General features: G+C 36.3%; 1 protein-coding gene across 3 annotated transcripts in view; it reads left to right on the top strand.

The window, feature by feature from the left end:
* The window catches only part of PTPN5 (protein tyrosine phosphatase non-receptor type 5), a 117,160-nt gene that overhangs the window by 37,678 nt on the left and 62,361 nt on the right, over positions 1-17,121 (top strand). For 2 of the 3 annotated variants that reach the window (XM_051963975.1, XM_051963974.1), the window contains exon 3: positions 6,284-6,356. The exons of the other annotated variant lie outside the window; for it this stretch is intronic. In XM_051963975.1, the coding sequence (XP_051819935.1) occupies positions 6,284-6,356 (73 nt within the window). The remainder of the gene's footprint in view (positions 1-6,283; positions 6,357-17,121) is intronic. 3 annotated transcript variants of the gene reach the window in all.

Raw genomic sequence — 17,121 nt, forward strand, 5'->3', positions numbered from 1 at the left:
ATGCTCAAAAAAGTAATCAAACTGTGCATACCCTTTGATCCAGCAGTGTTTCTACTGGTCTTATATCCCAAAGAGATCTTAAAGGAAGGAAAAGGATCCACATGTGCACAAATGTTTTTGGCAGCCCTTTTAGTAGTGGTAAGGAACTAGAAACTGAGTGGATACCCATCAGTTGGAGAATGGCTGAATAAGTTATGGTACATGAATGTTATGGAATATTATTGTTCTATAAGAAACAGTCAGCAAGATGATTTCAGAGAGGCCTGCAGAGCTTTCCATGCAATGATGCCGAGTGAATTGAGCAAAACCAGGAGATCATTATACACAGCAACAGCAAAATTATATGATGATCAATTCTGATGGATGTGGCTTTCCTCAACAATGAGATGATTCAGGCCAGTTCCAATGATCTTGTGATGATGAGAGATATCTACATGCAGAGAGAGGACTGTGGGAACTGAGTATGGATCACAGCATAGCATTTTCACTTCTTTTGTTGTTGTTTGCTATTCTTCCTATGTTCCAGGTTCTATGCTGTTAGCTAGGAATGCAAATACAAAGAATGAAATAACCCTTATTCTCAAGGAGTTTACGTTCTGTAGAGGGTAGGGGGACATAGCAAGTGTGTATACACATATATGTAGGATAAGTGTCGAGAGAATGCAAAATAAATGTAAGGTAGTTAACTACAAGGCAGGTAAGTAGTACAGTTAATAGAGTGCCGAGTCTAGAGTTGGAAAGAGTTGAGTTTAAATCCGAGCTCAGACACATATTAATTGTGTGTTACTGGGCAAGTCACTTGATCTCTTTTTGCCTCAATTTCCTCAAAAGTAAAATAGAGATAATAATGGCACTTACCTCCCAAGATTATTGTGAGACATTTATAAAGTATTTAACATAGTTCCTGATACATAATAGGTACTTAATAAGTGTTTGTTTCCTTCCATCCTTCATACAAAATAGAGAGGGAATGTGACACACAGTAGGTATTTAATGAATGTTTGTTTCCTTTCATCCTTCCTACAAGATGGGGAAGGAATATGATATGTAGTAGGTACTTAATGAATGCTTTTTCTCCTTCCTTCCTTTCCACAAAATAGGGAGAGAATATGACACATGGTAGGTTCTTAATGAAAACTCCCTACAAGATAGGGAGGAAATATAAGTAGCTGTAATACCAGGCCAAATATATAAGTGTGTGGGAGAGGTACAAGGTGATGAGAAAATCCAGAGGATAGGCAGATCATTTTCACCTAAAGAATTATTGATAGCTTCAAGAGGAGGTAGGATTTTATCTGGGCCTTGAAGAATAGATAGGATTTGTAAATGCTGAGGGAGCTTATTTCAAAAATGGAAGCAGTATGAGCCAAGTTACAGAGAATGGGAAAGAAAGGGGACATGTTTGATGACTGAGGGAAAGGAGATCAATCAGGTATTCTTGAAGCCTACATGTAACTGTAAAGGGCTGGATTTTGAAAGCCTATTATTCCAGGTTTTAGAGTTTGGATTTTATTCATTTGGCATTGGGGAGCCATTGGAAAGAAGTGATGTGATCAGAGTAGCACATTAACAGGATTATGCTAGCAGGATGCATAGGCTGGATGTAAGAGTCTAGTTGTTGAAGGATGGCCAATTAGAAGGTTATTGAAATAGTCTAGAGCATGGGTTATGAAGATCAGTACTTGGGCAATGGCGATGAGAATGATATAAAGAGAGATGAGAGATGTTGCATCATTAAGACTTTGTGATTAATTATATGAAGGGCAAGGAAAATACAAGTGCAAAGGAAGATGCTAAGATCTCAACTTTTAGTGAATGTAAAAATGTTAGTGTCATTATCAGAAATCAGCAAATCATGCAGTGAGGCAGTGTTTGAAGGGAACATGATGGAAAAGTCAACTTAGGTCATCTCTAAAGTCCCTTTCAATTCTAACACTGTTTCTTTGGATTCAATTTTAGATATCTTTAATTTGCAATAATAGCAGGATATCCAAATGAAGATATCCATTGCACAGCTGGAAATGTACATCCAAGGCTAACAAGCCAGGTAATGGCTGGAGATACAGGGCCATACTCGTATCATTGGCAAACACTTATAATAAGTAGAAGAAGAACGAAAGGAATGAGGAAAAGAGACAGAGATGTTGAGGATAGAGAGGTGGGAAATTCAGGAAAGAGAAAACAATGAAGATTCATAGCTGGCCTAGAAAATTGGGAATTTTGCTATGACATTCTTTAAGTTTTCTTTCTAGGGATGACCAGTAGATTCTTGCTGTATTCTTTTTGTCTTCTGGTTCTAATAGATCTGATCAGTTTTTGTTTATGATTTCCTGAAACATGGCTTGTAAGCTATAAAGACATGAACTATTGCAAAGTGAAGTCAGCAGAACCATCGTCACATAGTAACAAGAATGTACGATGAAGAACTGTGAATGACTTAGCTATTCTAATCAGTACAATGATTCAAGACAGTTCCAAAGGACTTATGATGAAAAGTGCTTTCTGCCTCCAGAGAAAGAATTGATGGAATCTAAATGCATACTTTTGTTACTTTATTTTTCTTAGTCTGTATTTTTTTCATGACTAATATGAAAATATGTTTTGCGTGATTGCACTTGTATAATCTGTATCACAAATCATTTGCCTTTTCAATAAGGAGATAGGGGAGGGATGAGAAAAAAGAATTTGGGACTCAAAAATTTTACCAGTTGTAAAATTTTATACATAATTGGAAAAATATTGAAATGTGGATTTTTCTTTTGTCATAGTTTTCAAGTAATTAATTGATGATCTTAAATTATCTTTCATTGAACCCTTTTGTAAATCACTTGTTTGTGATGGGAGATACCTTATATTTTTCTTCTTTTTCATTCTTTTACCTTTTTGCTAATATTTCTTGTTATCTAATGAAGTTATTTGTTTCTGTTTAAGGCCATTCCATTGGAATGCTGTCCTTTGGGAATTTTCCCAGTAGAAGTTTTAGTTCAGGCTCTGAAAACCAAAAGATAGGTTGGTATAATTGAGAGTACACATTGGTTCTGGAATCAGAGGACCTGAGTTCAAATTCTGAATTTATTACTTACTACCTGTGCTATTTTAGGAAAATTACTTAACATTTTGGGTTCTCAGTTTTCTCATCAATAAAATGTAGAGGTAGAGTTAAATGGACATTAAGGGCCTTTCCAGTTTTAAATATGAATATACCTGTAAGAGATAGATTTTCCTATACAAAATGACCATACAAATGTCCTGGTGGTCATTCAAACTCAACAAAACATATAAAAGGCACATAGAATGTTTGCTTTACCTCAAAGATAAGAACAACAGCACAACCAAGAATTTACTGGAAAGCTAAGGAAGATGACATTGCATAGTCTTGATTTTGAAAGAGGAGAATGAGAAAGATGAAAGTAAATTCATGGAGAATGTAAACAGTTAGATGCTGGTAGAAATGTAAGTCATTAGTTCAGACTTTTCACTATCAGGATACTCTTGATTCAATTCAACAAACATTTATTAAGCTACTATATACAAAGTACAAAAGTCCAAAACAAAGCCATTCATGTCCTCAACAAACTCACATTCTAATGCATGGATACAACATGTAAACAGATAAATAAAAAGAAGATAATATAAGGAAAGAACATTAACAGCTAGGGAAGGAGAGAGATCAATAAAGCCTTCACTTCTGAAGCTATGTCTGAACTGAACCTATAAGAATACAGTTTCCAAAATATGAAGATGAGGATGGAATATATTTGAGACAAAGATAGCCTATAAGCAAAGGCGTAGGAGCAAGAGATGAAATGTTGAGTTTGTAACCCAGTTTAGCTGGAATATTTAAGTTTGGGAAAGTAATTAATGATGAGACTGAAAAATAGGTCAAAGACAAGCTATGTAGCCCTTTGAATGGCAGGCTTAGTTTGTCTTTTATCCTAAAGGGCATAGAGGACCACTAAAAGTTTTTGATTAGGAAAATGACATGATCAGACCTGTACCTTAGGGAAAATATCTTTGCATATGTTAGGAAGATGGGTTGGAAAAGGGAGAGACTAGAAGCAGAGCAAATGGAAGACTATTACAATATTCCAGGTTGGAGGGGATACAAGTTGAATTGGAATGGATTAAAGTCAAATGAGTGGAGGGTAAGGTACAAGTATGAGAAATGTTGTGGTCATAGAATTGATAAGACTTTTCAATTTAATGGTCATGAAAAAGGGTAAGGAAGAAGGAAGGGAGAAGGGTGATTTCTGAAGTCACAAATTTGATGGACTGGGAGAATGATGGTACCCTCAATTGAAATAAGACAGCTACTTATGTCGTTGGACATTCACTACATCATTGAAATCACAAGTCCAGGGGAGAGGAAATGTAAAACAAGTCAATTTCACTAATATAGCTGAGTTTGCAATATTGCCAATTGCCAAAGATCCACTCCATTGGATTTATCCTACTTCTACTATTTCAAAATAATTATTTCATTGTTTGTTATTGTCAAAGACTTGATGCTTGGGATCCCTTAGGTATGAATGTGGTGAACCATTGGATGCATGATGGCTTTGAGAAGATAATAGGCAGAATTTATAAGCCTGGGAAGAATCTATGCCAGTGTATCTGTCATAGTTCTTTGTCCATCAAATCAACTTTTCTGTGCTTTTTGACTTTTCTCATCCCAATGATATGTTTATTTAGTCTGCATTCAGATCTAGCTTGACAAGTCAGGTTAAAATAAGACTAACCACATAGCAGATGTGTTCATATTTCTTCTTGTGTTCCCATGGTTTCATTTTAGACTTTCACTGTGGAAGGGATAAGATTAATAACACCTCACAAAGACAGAAGGAAAAGGAAAGATTGTGTTTATAGAACCATAGACTTGTAGTTATAGATTTCTATGAGATGTTAAAGATCATGTAGCTCTAGTTTATTTTACAGATGAGGAAACTTAAGTTGTAGAGAGATTAAGTGACTTGTCTTAAATCTGACTTCTCAAAATTCAAATCCAGTATTCTTCCCAGGGACCACAAAGCAGATCATTTCAAGTAACTGGAGCTTCTTATCCTGGAGTACAGAAGGTTGGATGGAAGGAAATGATAAAGCAGTGGTTCTCAAAGTCTGGTCCAGAGCATCCTGGGAATCTCTGAAATCCCTTCAGAGAATCTACAAATTCATAATTAGTTTTTATTTTTAATGTAATCAATATCTATAACTATAAACCACATAAACAAAAACTCTTTGGACAGATCCTCAATAATTTTTAATAGGATAAAGATATTGAGAACAAAAGTTTGAGGACCACTGTGATAGAGACAACATGGTATAATGGAGATAGCAGTGACTTTGGAGCCATAGAACTTGAGTTCCAATTTGATCCTGTTCCTTATTATGTGTTATGTGATTCTAGGAGAGTAACTTCATTTCTCTGTCCCCTAGATTCTTCCAACTATAAAATGAGAGAGGTGGACTAGATACCTTGTCAATTCCCTTTCATCTCTAAATCTGTGATAGCATCTTCAAATATCTTCAGAGATGTCATCTACCACACTGTTTCTGTTTGACCTCAGCAAATTAAGGAGCAAAGAAACAAGTTACAAAGAGTCAGGTTTAGGCTTATTATCAGGGAAAATGTCTTCCCCATTAGAGTGCCTCAGAAATGGAACTGGCTGCCTCAAGAACCAGGACTCCCATCACTGGACACTCTTTAAACAGAAGACCTCAGCAATTTCTTTCCCAGTTTATTGTAGAGATTATTTCTATTCAAGTACATGTTAGTGTAGATACTCTCTGACAGCCTTTACATCTCTGAAAATTCTGTGATTCTAACTAAAATCATAGCTGAATCTATTTTACAAGGTGGTTTCGTGGGCTGAAAACTGTACTTCTATTACAGAGATGGGGGAGGGCAGCTACTGTTTCAGCTCTTGTTAGAGAATAATTTGGAATACAATCTTCACTTCAATGAGGTAGTGTTCTATTAACAAGTGAAATGATGGGAGCCTTCCCTGTGAGCTGAACCTCAGTACTTAGCTCCCACTACTGCCTGGATCTTCCATGCTTTGAATATTATGGCATTCTTCCCTGAGAAACCCGAAAAATCTTTGGGATAGATTACAGATTAGTTCCTAGCTTAGCTGCTATTTTTCCATCCCTTCCACCTTCCTTTTATATTGAGGAATTGTATATGAAGGGACATTGAGTCAAAGAATCATGGTGGGTATTCATTGATACATATTTTCCTTTTATAGTTCTTCAGCAGCAACCTCTCCTTTCCTTTCCGATGCAGGAAAAAGAGCATCACACTTCTGATGACTCCACTGAAGGGTCCCTGGACATGTGCTGCAGTGAGTGGCTATCTGGTGAGTCTCCTCCTCCATTCTATATCCACGTTTTCCACCAGGATGTCAGCTCAGATGTAAAATGCCCAGCACTCAGTTTGGAGCAGACCAAGTCAATAGGGCAGATCTTTCATTTATGGAGCTGCTAATCCATTGATCCTTAGATTTGTGCCAGTCTTTGTTGCTAAAAGCAACTGAAGCTTTCTCCCTTTTCCTTATTGGGATCATTCTCATTGACTTGAGCAGTAAAACACAGTAGAAAGAGCACTGATCTAAGAATCAGTATAGCTGAGTTTTAACCCCAGATCCACCACTTACATGTAAACATACATGGAAATAGGCAGGCGTAAACATAAACATGAATATATAAGTTTGTGAGAACACAGCTGTTTGTGCCTGTGAATGTACAAGTGTATGATACATGTTGTGTATACATGTGAATCCTGGGGAGGGGGACTAAGAAAAAGAAAGTAGCCCCTCTGCCCTCAGCTTTCTCTCCCTGGGAGCCAGTGGAGGCCCTGAGGTATATGCAGTGAGGGTGGGTTGGAGTATGAGGGCCCCCACGGGGAGGGAAGCTGACAATTATATAATGATGGTGTAAAAATACAGCTCGTGAGTAATCGCTTTCTATGCCTGCCTGCCCCATGGGAGAGGAAGGCCACGTGCTAGGCAGGTCTCATGATGACTAACACAGCCCCCACACACACTGTGCCCGTAACGTGGCTGCCACACATAGCTTGATTCTAGCACAACCCACTGGACACCAAGTTGGGGCAGCAGTCCAAGCCTGTGGTCAGGGGACTGAAAGAAGCACCTACGTATGCATATGTGTTTGTGTGCTCCTATGCATACACATCCCTGGGCACATTTCTGCTCATACACACACATATTCACACAGGGACCCTCCATACATGTTCACTCAGCTACATTCACAGATACACACTGGCACGCTGGCAAATACCCACATAGATACCACTGAATATGTTTATATATAAATATACATGTGTATGTATATATATAATATATATGTGTGTGTGTATGTGTGTGTAATAAATTTTCTGAGTTGTATATATGAATTTTCAAGAAGCCAGGCAGTATTACTGAAAATAAGAAGTCTGTTGGAGCCCAGTGGTATTTGTTGTCACTCATGGACTAAAAAAGTCTCCTCCTGTTTCATTCACCATGAATCTCTTAGTCCTCTCCTTACACACTACCACAGACTAGTTACTTTCTTCCAAATTGAGATCTTTAAAGTGTAGCCAAACCTTCCAAACCCTTTCCCCAGCAGCAGCTATCCTAGCCTTCAGACTCTCATCTCAGTCCTGAGGGGCAATAATTTTTTTTCTTTAAAATATTTATTTTTGGGACAGCTAGATGGTGCAGTGGATAGAACAACAATCCTGAAGTCAGGAGGACGCGAGTTCAAATCTGTTCTCAGACACTTAACACTTCCTAGCTGTGTGACCTGGGCAAGTCACTTAACCCCAATTGCCTCAGCAAAATATATATATATTTTTTTTAATTTTGAATTCTCAGTTCTTTCCCTTCCTCCAGCCCCACCTCCACACATTGAGAAGATAAGAAATATGAAACTCATTATACCTATAAAGTCTTACAAAAGAAAAAAATTTCTATATGTCCGTGTTGCAAAAAAAAATGCAAGAAAAAAAACATGCTTCACCAAAACTCAGATTTCATCAAATCTTTCTCTGGAGAAGAATAACATGTTTCATCATGCATCCTTTGGAATTGCCTTGAATCGTTGATTTAATCAGAATAGCTAAGTCTTTCACAGTTGATTATCATTACAATATTGTTCTCCTGGTTCACTTCACTTTGCATCAGTTCATTTAAGTTTTTCTGGAATCATTCCCCTTGTCATTTCTTATAGAAAAATATTATTCACCACAGTCATATACCACAACTTGTGTAGCCTTTCCTCAATTAGTAGGCATCCCCTCAATTTCTAATTCTTTGCCACTACAAAAATAGCTGCTATAAATATGTTTGTATATATGGGTCCTCTGGGTCCTTTTTCTTTTCTTTGATCTCTTTGGAGTACAGACCTAGAAGCAATATTGTTGGGTCAAAGACAGTATGCACAGTTTTTAACCCTTTGGTTATAGTATTAAATTATGCTCCAGAATGGTTAGATGATTTTACAGCTTCACCAAAAGTGTATTAGAGTACCTATTGTTCCATACCTCCTCCAGGATTTATCATTTCCTTTTCTGTTATGTTAGCCAATTTGATGTGCGTAAGACAACACCTCTGAATTATTTTTATTTGAATTTTAAAGAGTAATACAGTTTCAAGAAATATTCTGAGAGATATCTGGAAACTTCCCTTCTTTCTAAGGATTACCAGGAGATAAGAATGGATGGCAAAGAATCAGATTTCATAGATTCACATATCTGAACAATCTTGGTCTCTAAACCACATCTTATCTATATCACAAAAGTAATAAATCCATGCCATATTAGCCAGACTACTATAGAATTATTGAATAGAGCTATGAAAAATAAAAATAAAATTCATTTGAGAGAACAAAGAGTGAAGAATATTTAGGGAATCAATTTTTGAAATATGAAAGACGGTAGGCTAGTAGTAGCAGATTTCAAACTCTGTTACAAAGTGATAATCATGAAAACAATCTCATACTGGCTAGGAAATACAAAGATGGATCTGTGGAACAGATTAGATATACCATACACAATATTAAATGACCATAGTAATCTGCTATTTGATAAACTCAAAGATCCATGCTTTGGGAACAGAACTCACTTGACAAGAATTGCTGGAGAAACTAGGTATTGATCAACATCTCACACCATGTACTAAAATCAGGTGAAAATGAGTAAATGATTTAGACAAAAAGGGTAATATCATAAATAAATTAGAGACAGAGAGATAGAAGAAAGAGAAATTCCTTCTAAAATAACTGTAGATTATATAACATATTTGGAGTCTGCCTACCAAAACAAACATAGGTATTATGAACACAATTACAAACACTTTTTTCACAAATAAAGACAGACCTAAACAATAGAGAAATATTAATTACTCATGGATAGGCCAACCTAATATACAATATTTCCTAAACTAATACATTTTTTAGTGTCATACCAATTAAACTATCAAAAATTTATTTTATAGAGTTAGAAAAAATAGTAACAAAATTCATTTGGAAGAACAGAAGAACAAAAAATGTCACAGTAATCAATGAAAAGAAATTAAAGACAGACTAACAATTCTAGATTTCAAAGCATTACAAAGTGATAATCATCAAAACAATATAGAACTGGCTAGAAAATAAAGTTGTAGATCATGGAGTAAATTAGGTATACAATACACAGTAGTAAATGAACATAGTAATCTAATGTTTGATAAAATCCCAGGTCTTGTTTCTCAAATATATGGGGGTCTGAGCCAAATTTGTAAAAATAAGAGCCATTCCTTAATTGACAAATGGTCAAAGGATATGAACAGGCAGTCTTCAGAAGAAGAAATCAAAGTTCTCTAGTTTATGAAAAAAAAGCGTTCTAAATCACTGTTGATTAAAGAAAGGCAGATTAAAACAACTTTAAGGTACCACCTCACTTCCATCAGATTAGCTATCACAACAGAAAAGAAGAGATGTGAGGGGGGGAAATGGTACACTTATGCATTGGTGGAGTTGTGAGCTGATCCAATCATTCTGAAGAGTCCTGCTATAAAACTGTACCTTAGTATGTAACACCATACTAGGTCTATATCCCAAAGAGATCAAAGAAAAGGGGGAAAGACCTACTTGTACAAAAATATGTATAGCAACCCTTTTTGAGGTGGCAAAAAAATAGAAAGTAAGGGAATGCTCATCAATTGAGAAATGGTTAGACAAATTGTAATATATGATTATAATGTACTATAGGTGCTATAAGAAATGATGAGCATGATAGTTTCAGAAAAACCTGTTAAGACTTAAGTGAACTGATGCAAAGTGAAGATAAGCAGAACCAGGAGAACATTGAAACTAGTAAACAATAATATAACAGTGATCAGCTGTGAAAGACTTAGCTACTCTTATCAAAACAATAATCTAAGATAATCATGATGAAAAATGCTATCTACCTCCAGAGAGATAATTAATGGACGCTGAATGCAGATTTAAGCAAGTTTTTTTCACTTGCTTTAGTCATCTTGCTTTTTTCCCATAACATGGCTAATATGGAAATGTTTTGCAAAATTTTACGTGTATAATTGGTATTATATTGTTTGCCTTCTCAGTGGGTGGGGAAGTGACTGGAGTGAGGGAGAGAATTTGAAATTCAAGATTTTAAAAACTTAGTGTTAAAAATAAATGAATGAATGAATGAATGAAGCACCACAAAAGTACTGAGCCACAGCCCCTGCTTTTGCTGCTGCTCCAACCCAATTCATGTCACAAGAATCCAGAGCAACTCAATTTTATTTAGCAGACATTTGTTAAGTGCTTGCTTTCTGCAGATACTTAGAAAAGGCACATTCTAGAGGCAGTGTAGCTTGATAGATAGAATGCTGGCCATGAGTTCAAGGAGATTCTGGAGGTTTAACTTCCTTTTCTGATGTTTATTTGCTCTATGGGCCAGGGGAGGGTAAGGAATGGGGGATGGATTATTTACCCTTCAAATACTTCAATAGACTCTTTAGGGCTTGTCAACTGAGTTATCCTGCAGTCTGGATCTTGCAAAGAGTTTCCACATTTTTCCTACCCCAACAATCACCCACACTGACAAAATCACCCTTCCTTCTCATCCCACTTATAATTACTTTTGGGCAGTGATGATACCAAAAGGAAAATAAGCCAGTTCTTGCCCTTAAGAAGGTAAGAATCAACACCCTGACCTGCTGAGCTAAATATTCTACAACAGAGGCAAGGAATCAAATTATCAATGATTGTTTAGTGAGCACCTACTGTATACTTAGCACTGAGAGAGATAGTGCATAATTGTAAGTCAATATGTGTTCTGCAGTTTCCTATTCTATTACTGGAGACAGATTCTTATACTTCAGTAGTTAGCTAATAAAACAAGACAATAAGTGCCAAATGAGTCATTTTTTCTGGTTCCTTACTATTTATATCTCTCTTTGCCATTCATCCTCTTATTTCATCATAACACCAGCCCTGTGTGGGAGACAAGAAAGGGATGACTATCCCCAAAGATGAGGAAACAGAGGCTCCAAATGCTATTCCCTATTACTGGGCCCTGGGCTCTCTTCCAGTTTAGGAAGTGAGCAACAAGTTAAGAAGATGAGGTCTAAAACCAGTATTTGGATTTTCAGGACCACAGTTTGAGATTCAGAAATTAAAGGTTTTGAACAAGGGTAGAGTATATCTAATATATTGGCAAAATATATTTGCTTGGACTATTCTTCATTTCTGTTAACAAATGGCAAAATATGAAACTAAAAAATGGCATATGCTAGCTATGGCAATCACTCTATTAGAGGGTTTTGCCAAACTATTTTAGAGAATATACTTGGGAGGGGGTGGTATTTGGTTATACGTTGAAATATTTGATGAATCAGAATAAGGTGTATTAAGAAAAGATATTCAGAACAGCTAGGTGGTGCAATGGATAGAGCACCAGCCCTGAAGTCAGGAGGACCTGAGTTCAAATGTGGTCTCAGACACTTAACACTTTCTAGCTGTGATCCTAGGCAAGTCACAGGAAGAAAAGAAGGAAGGAAGGAAGGAAGGAAGGAAGGAAGGAAGGAAGGAAGGAAGGAAGGAAGAAGGAAGGAAGGAGGAAGGAAGGAAGGAAGGAAGGAAGGAAGGAAGGAAGGAAGGAAGGAAGGAAGGAAGGAAGGAAGGAAGGAAGGAAGGAAGGAAGGAAGGAAGGAAGGAAAAGATACTGTAATAAAATATAGATATATATTTGGACTGATTTATGTATCTAATCAAGATGACTTAAAACTGAAAATAAGGAGTGAGGAAGAAAACCTGTCCACATAAGTCCTCCAAGCCAGAAACCCTAGAGAGTCATACGTAGACATAACATAGGGAAAATTATATCAATTAAAAAGATAAATCATTCATAGGAGATGGTATCCAAAAAAAAAGGAACAATAATAAAACTTTTGGCCTCAGGTATCAATACACAAATGGACAGCATATAAATAATAAATTTAAAAGGTGAACAAGATCTTAGGGCAAGAAGCTTGTTAAGGACCATGCCTAAGTGAAGGGGCAGGTCAATTCTCAAAGAACCTCCACAGCTGTGAATCATAACACTTGAAAGAGTTGCAAAGCAGCTTTTACTTATGAAGATATTGCTTGTGGATTGGGAATGAAATAAATTGGAGGCAAGAGGGAAGAAGAGGGAGGTGAGAGTATGCAACTGCCTCTCAGTCTCCTTGTAGCAGCATCAGCATCATCCTCTCACATGAAGAGATCCATTCAACAGGTCTGAGTTAGACCTTCAGCAGCCACTGGCAGGTGGCTCCCATATCACAACAGAAACTAAGTTTGTCTTCATGGATATGCTTGGGATTTATGGAGTGTAATTCCTACCTGTAAGATAAACCTTAAAAGGTACTGATTAGATGAATGAGGCAATAAAATGGGGTTACATATTAAAAATATCCTGCCATGAGAAAGTCTATGAACTGGTAGGAGAAAATATAGTGAGATTTTTGGCTTGAAGATTTTTCAGAGGAAAAAGAGGAAGAATATTCTAGTGATAGTATACTTCAGACCAGAGATATCAGCAGTATGTGGATATCAATGCTTCTTAGTGTAGCCTGTACCAGATTAAAATGTAAAAAACTACAAATATTTAACAAAATAAATAAAAATACAATAAAATATAATGTTAATATGTGGTTTTCTAAGTCATTTGACACTCTCTGGAATCCTTGTGTTTGGTTTAGTGGCTCTTTTTGAGCTTAACACTAGTCTTGTCCACCTAATCATACAGTTATGGAAATAGACCTTGTATTCAAGAAACAACATAAATTAGGCATAGAAACATGATATAGTAGTAATTATAAATAATAATAATAATAGCAAAAAATAATAATAGCTAGCATTTATTTAGTACTTTATAAGGCTTACAAAGTTCATATATATAAATATATATAAACTCAGTTGATCTTCACAACAACCTGGAGACATAGGTGATATTATCCTGACTTTACAGATTAAGAAACTTGAGCCCACAGAGGGGTTAAGGGATTTGCTCAGTCACACAGCTAAAGAAGGGTCTGAGCTTGAATTCAAACTTAGGTCTTGCTGAGTCCTGAGCTGTATCTGCTGTGTCACCTAGTTGTCTAAAAGGACTTCAGTTATTTGGACTATTGAATCTCTGTCCCTCCCAAAATCAGAGAAACTGATAAATTCTTGATTTATTATAATGATTATTTGATTTTTTTAATCTGTTGTATTAATGTAATAAGCACACACACAAACAAAAAGATAGTTCCAGAAAAATTAAATAAAACAACAAAAAGAGTGGGATGATAATTAATTGTATATGGAACCATATGCTTTTGTAACTTGCCAGTTATTAAAAGTTTGGCATAGTGGCTAGAAAGCTAATCTCCGTGGTCAGAAGAATTGAGCTCATGTCCTGCGTCTGACATCCACAGACTACGTGATCTTACACAAATAAATTAAAACTCTCATTCAGTATTCTAGGTAACTCTAAAGCTAGAAGTTGCTGAGAAAATGTCAACCTGCACTGAGAGAGTTTCCCAATCTGGAAGTTCTCTATATTATAAAATAAAGTCAAGTTTCTATCTCCTAAAAGAAAGAAAGACTTTAACTATTATAATCTCCTTTGTGTTTTACCAGTTGTGTTGCATTTAATGTCAATTTCATTTAATGTCAGTATGATCAGTGTTCGTAATGTTCTTTTGGATCTGTGTTCTCTAGATCTCTTCATAGAAATCTTCCCAAATTTCTTTGAATGCTTCATATTTGTTATTATTATATAACCATATATATTTTGCCATAGTGTAACATCATTTTGCTAATCAGTGAGTGCATAGTTTGTTTCCAGGGGGTTTTTTTTGCTATTATAAATAGTGATACTATGTATATTTTAGCATAGATAACTTTTTCTTTCAGTCAACAAAATGCTAGGTATAAACATTTTGTATTAGAATTTCTGAGTTATAAAGTATTTCATAAAGCACGATATAAAAGCTACATGCAACTTTTGTAACTTTTAAGCACTTTATTCTTCAAAAGTAAAGGAAATCATGTGAGGCATTTTGGTACTAGACTTGATTCTAAGCAACAGTATATAGTTCTTATATAGTCTCTCTGAAGAACTTTAGAGTTGATTTTATTTTATATATTTTTATATGGGATACACTGGCACAGGACTAACCATCATGTTGTGCTCACATCAGAGAAGGTGCTGTGCTCTGTGAGTAAAGCAGAATTGAATTAGCTCAGAAGAACATGAGATTTTCTTAAAGACTGTTTGTGGCAGAGTATTCCCAGATCATATTAGTCTGATCAGCTACAGACAGACAGACAGATCAGCTACAGTTAGACACATTGTAACTCTCAATATTTTTGTCCAATATTGTAATGTCAAACAATAGATAAGGAGAGGAAATCGAATGTGGTTTATAGTGAGCCATACTTTCATTCAGGAAAAAAAAAAAACAGATTGACTTCCTAAAATTCCTGATAGGGAAGTTATTCCAGGATGAGTAATATGTTCTCATCTTACTGTTAGTATCTTTTAGTGCCTTCCTCTCAAAATTAACTTGTAATCTATATGTGGGTTTTTTTGTGCAGATACAAACATACATATTGTTTCATCTGAAGACTCTGTTCTTTAGAGGCACATACTGTTTATTTTTGCCCTTTTAACTTCAATACGTAACACAGAGGCTGAGACGGAGTAGGAATACTGATTGATTATGAGTTATTGAGAAATTTTACAGGTTCTGGAACTCCCCAGAAATGAAGAATAAAAGCAAATATCTCTTCTTCTATCTGCTGGTTTGTAAAGAATGCTTTATATAACAGAGTTTAATCACTTAATTTGAGATACTCATTTCTGGTAAGATGCAAATCTCTGTGGGGGGAAAAAAACAGACAACTATGAATGAAAGATAACAGGGGTTGGTTTGGATTTTTTTCCAAGTTTAATGATATAGTAGGCACTATAACTTGGAAAGGGTACTAAGCACAGTGTAAATCTATAAATGTGAAGAAGGAAGCAGATGAAGAACATTTGGGAGAGGAAAAGCAGGATAAAACTTCAGATATGGCCAAAAAATGAGCATGATTGCTTATTAGGGGTGTCCAAGAGAATGAAATGACAATTCTATGTATGTCCCTGACTTCTTGTTAGGAATTATGGTAAAACAAACAAAAATGAAATGAAAATTGCAGTCTGTAGGATGCAGTTAGGAAATGGTGTGGGGTGCAGGGTACCCAAGTTAAACAAATTATTTGTCATCCTAAAAATCACTGTAAAATGGGAATGATAATACTATCTAAATTCCAGAATCAATGTGAGAATTAAATGAGATAATATTTTGTAAAGTACTTAGCACAGATGCTTAATAAATGTTTCCTTCTTTCCTTCCTTTTCTTCTTTTCCTTTCCTTCTCTCCCTTTTCCCTCCCTCCCTTCCTTCCTTTCTGCCTTCCTTCCTTCCTTCCTTCCTTCTCTCCCTCCCTTCCTTCCTTCTCTCCTTCTCTCCCTGCCTCCCTCCCTTCCCTCCCCCTCTTCCTTCCTTCCTTCCTTATATCCTAGCTAAGGAGAATAAAGAAATGTGCCTTATCTCTATTGGCACTGCCATGTATATCAAATTAATTAATAATAAAGATATGGGGAAGTGTTCAGAGAGGATTAGCATCACTGGTGTTAGGGCTTGCCAAACCCTTTTCAGGACTGCTTTTCCACCTTTGGTGTCCATTTATCCCCTAAATCTCACCTATGGGTCCAAGAACCTGTAGTATACATAGCAGCCATATCCCTTGACAAAATAAAACAACTCAGTAGACAGGCTAAAGCATGTTGAGATAATTCACTGGCCTCAAACCCAAGCATGTGAAGAATTCACTGGGCAGAATAGGTGGATGAGAACAATTTGCTTTGAATGCCATGAAGATGGTTGATGCAGGAGCTGAGAAGTACGTAGAACTTAGTCAAACATCAAAGACACCAAGGTGATTCATTTCTAGTCATCTTGACTTTTGTCTTGCCACTGGATTTTAATGACTTTGGGAGGGAGAATGAGGGTGATGACTTTGTGCAGCTCTACCTCATTTAAATCCAGTTTATTCAGAAGTCAAGATATTGGCCCTGTCATTGATCCTCTTCAAACATGAAGAACAGCAGCCATTAGTTTTCAGAAACTAAATTCTGGTGACATTCACTTCAGTAGTTCACTTCTCCCCTGGCTCTGCTCCTTTCTCTCTGGATTTTTCCACCTCTACCCCAGTGGCCTTCTTATCCTGAAGCCTTTGCCTCTGCAGATGGTCCCTCCTTCCCACTGATAAGTTTCTGCCTATTACCTCCATGTGAGGAAATGCCAGCCATTCTCTCTTTTCTCCTGGCTCTGATCCTGACTCCAGATTTTTCCATCATTCCTCCCCCCATCCCTTGCTTTTCAGTTTACTCTTATGTGTCTTTCCCCATTAGACTGAAAGTTTCTTCCTTTTTGTTTAGATTTGTATTCCCAACACTTAGTTCAGCACTTGAGTTTCTATCTATCAGACATAATTCCAAAGTGTTCTGATTCATTAAACAAAAGTGGAGGGGAATGTTCCATAACAGATGCAGAGAACAGTCACG

This window comes from Antechinus flavipes, chromosome 6 (assembly GCF_016432865.1).
Source record: "Antechinus flavipes isolate AdamAnt ecotype Samford, QLD, Australia chromosome 6, AdamAnt_v2, whole genome shotgun sequence".
NCBI lineage: Eukaryota > Metazoa > Chordata > Mammalia > Dasyuromorphia > Dasyuridae > Antechinus > Antechinus flavipes.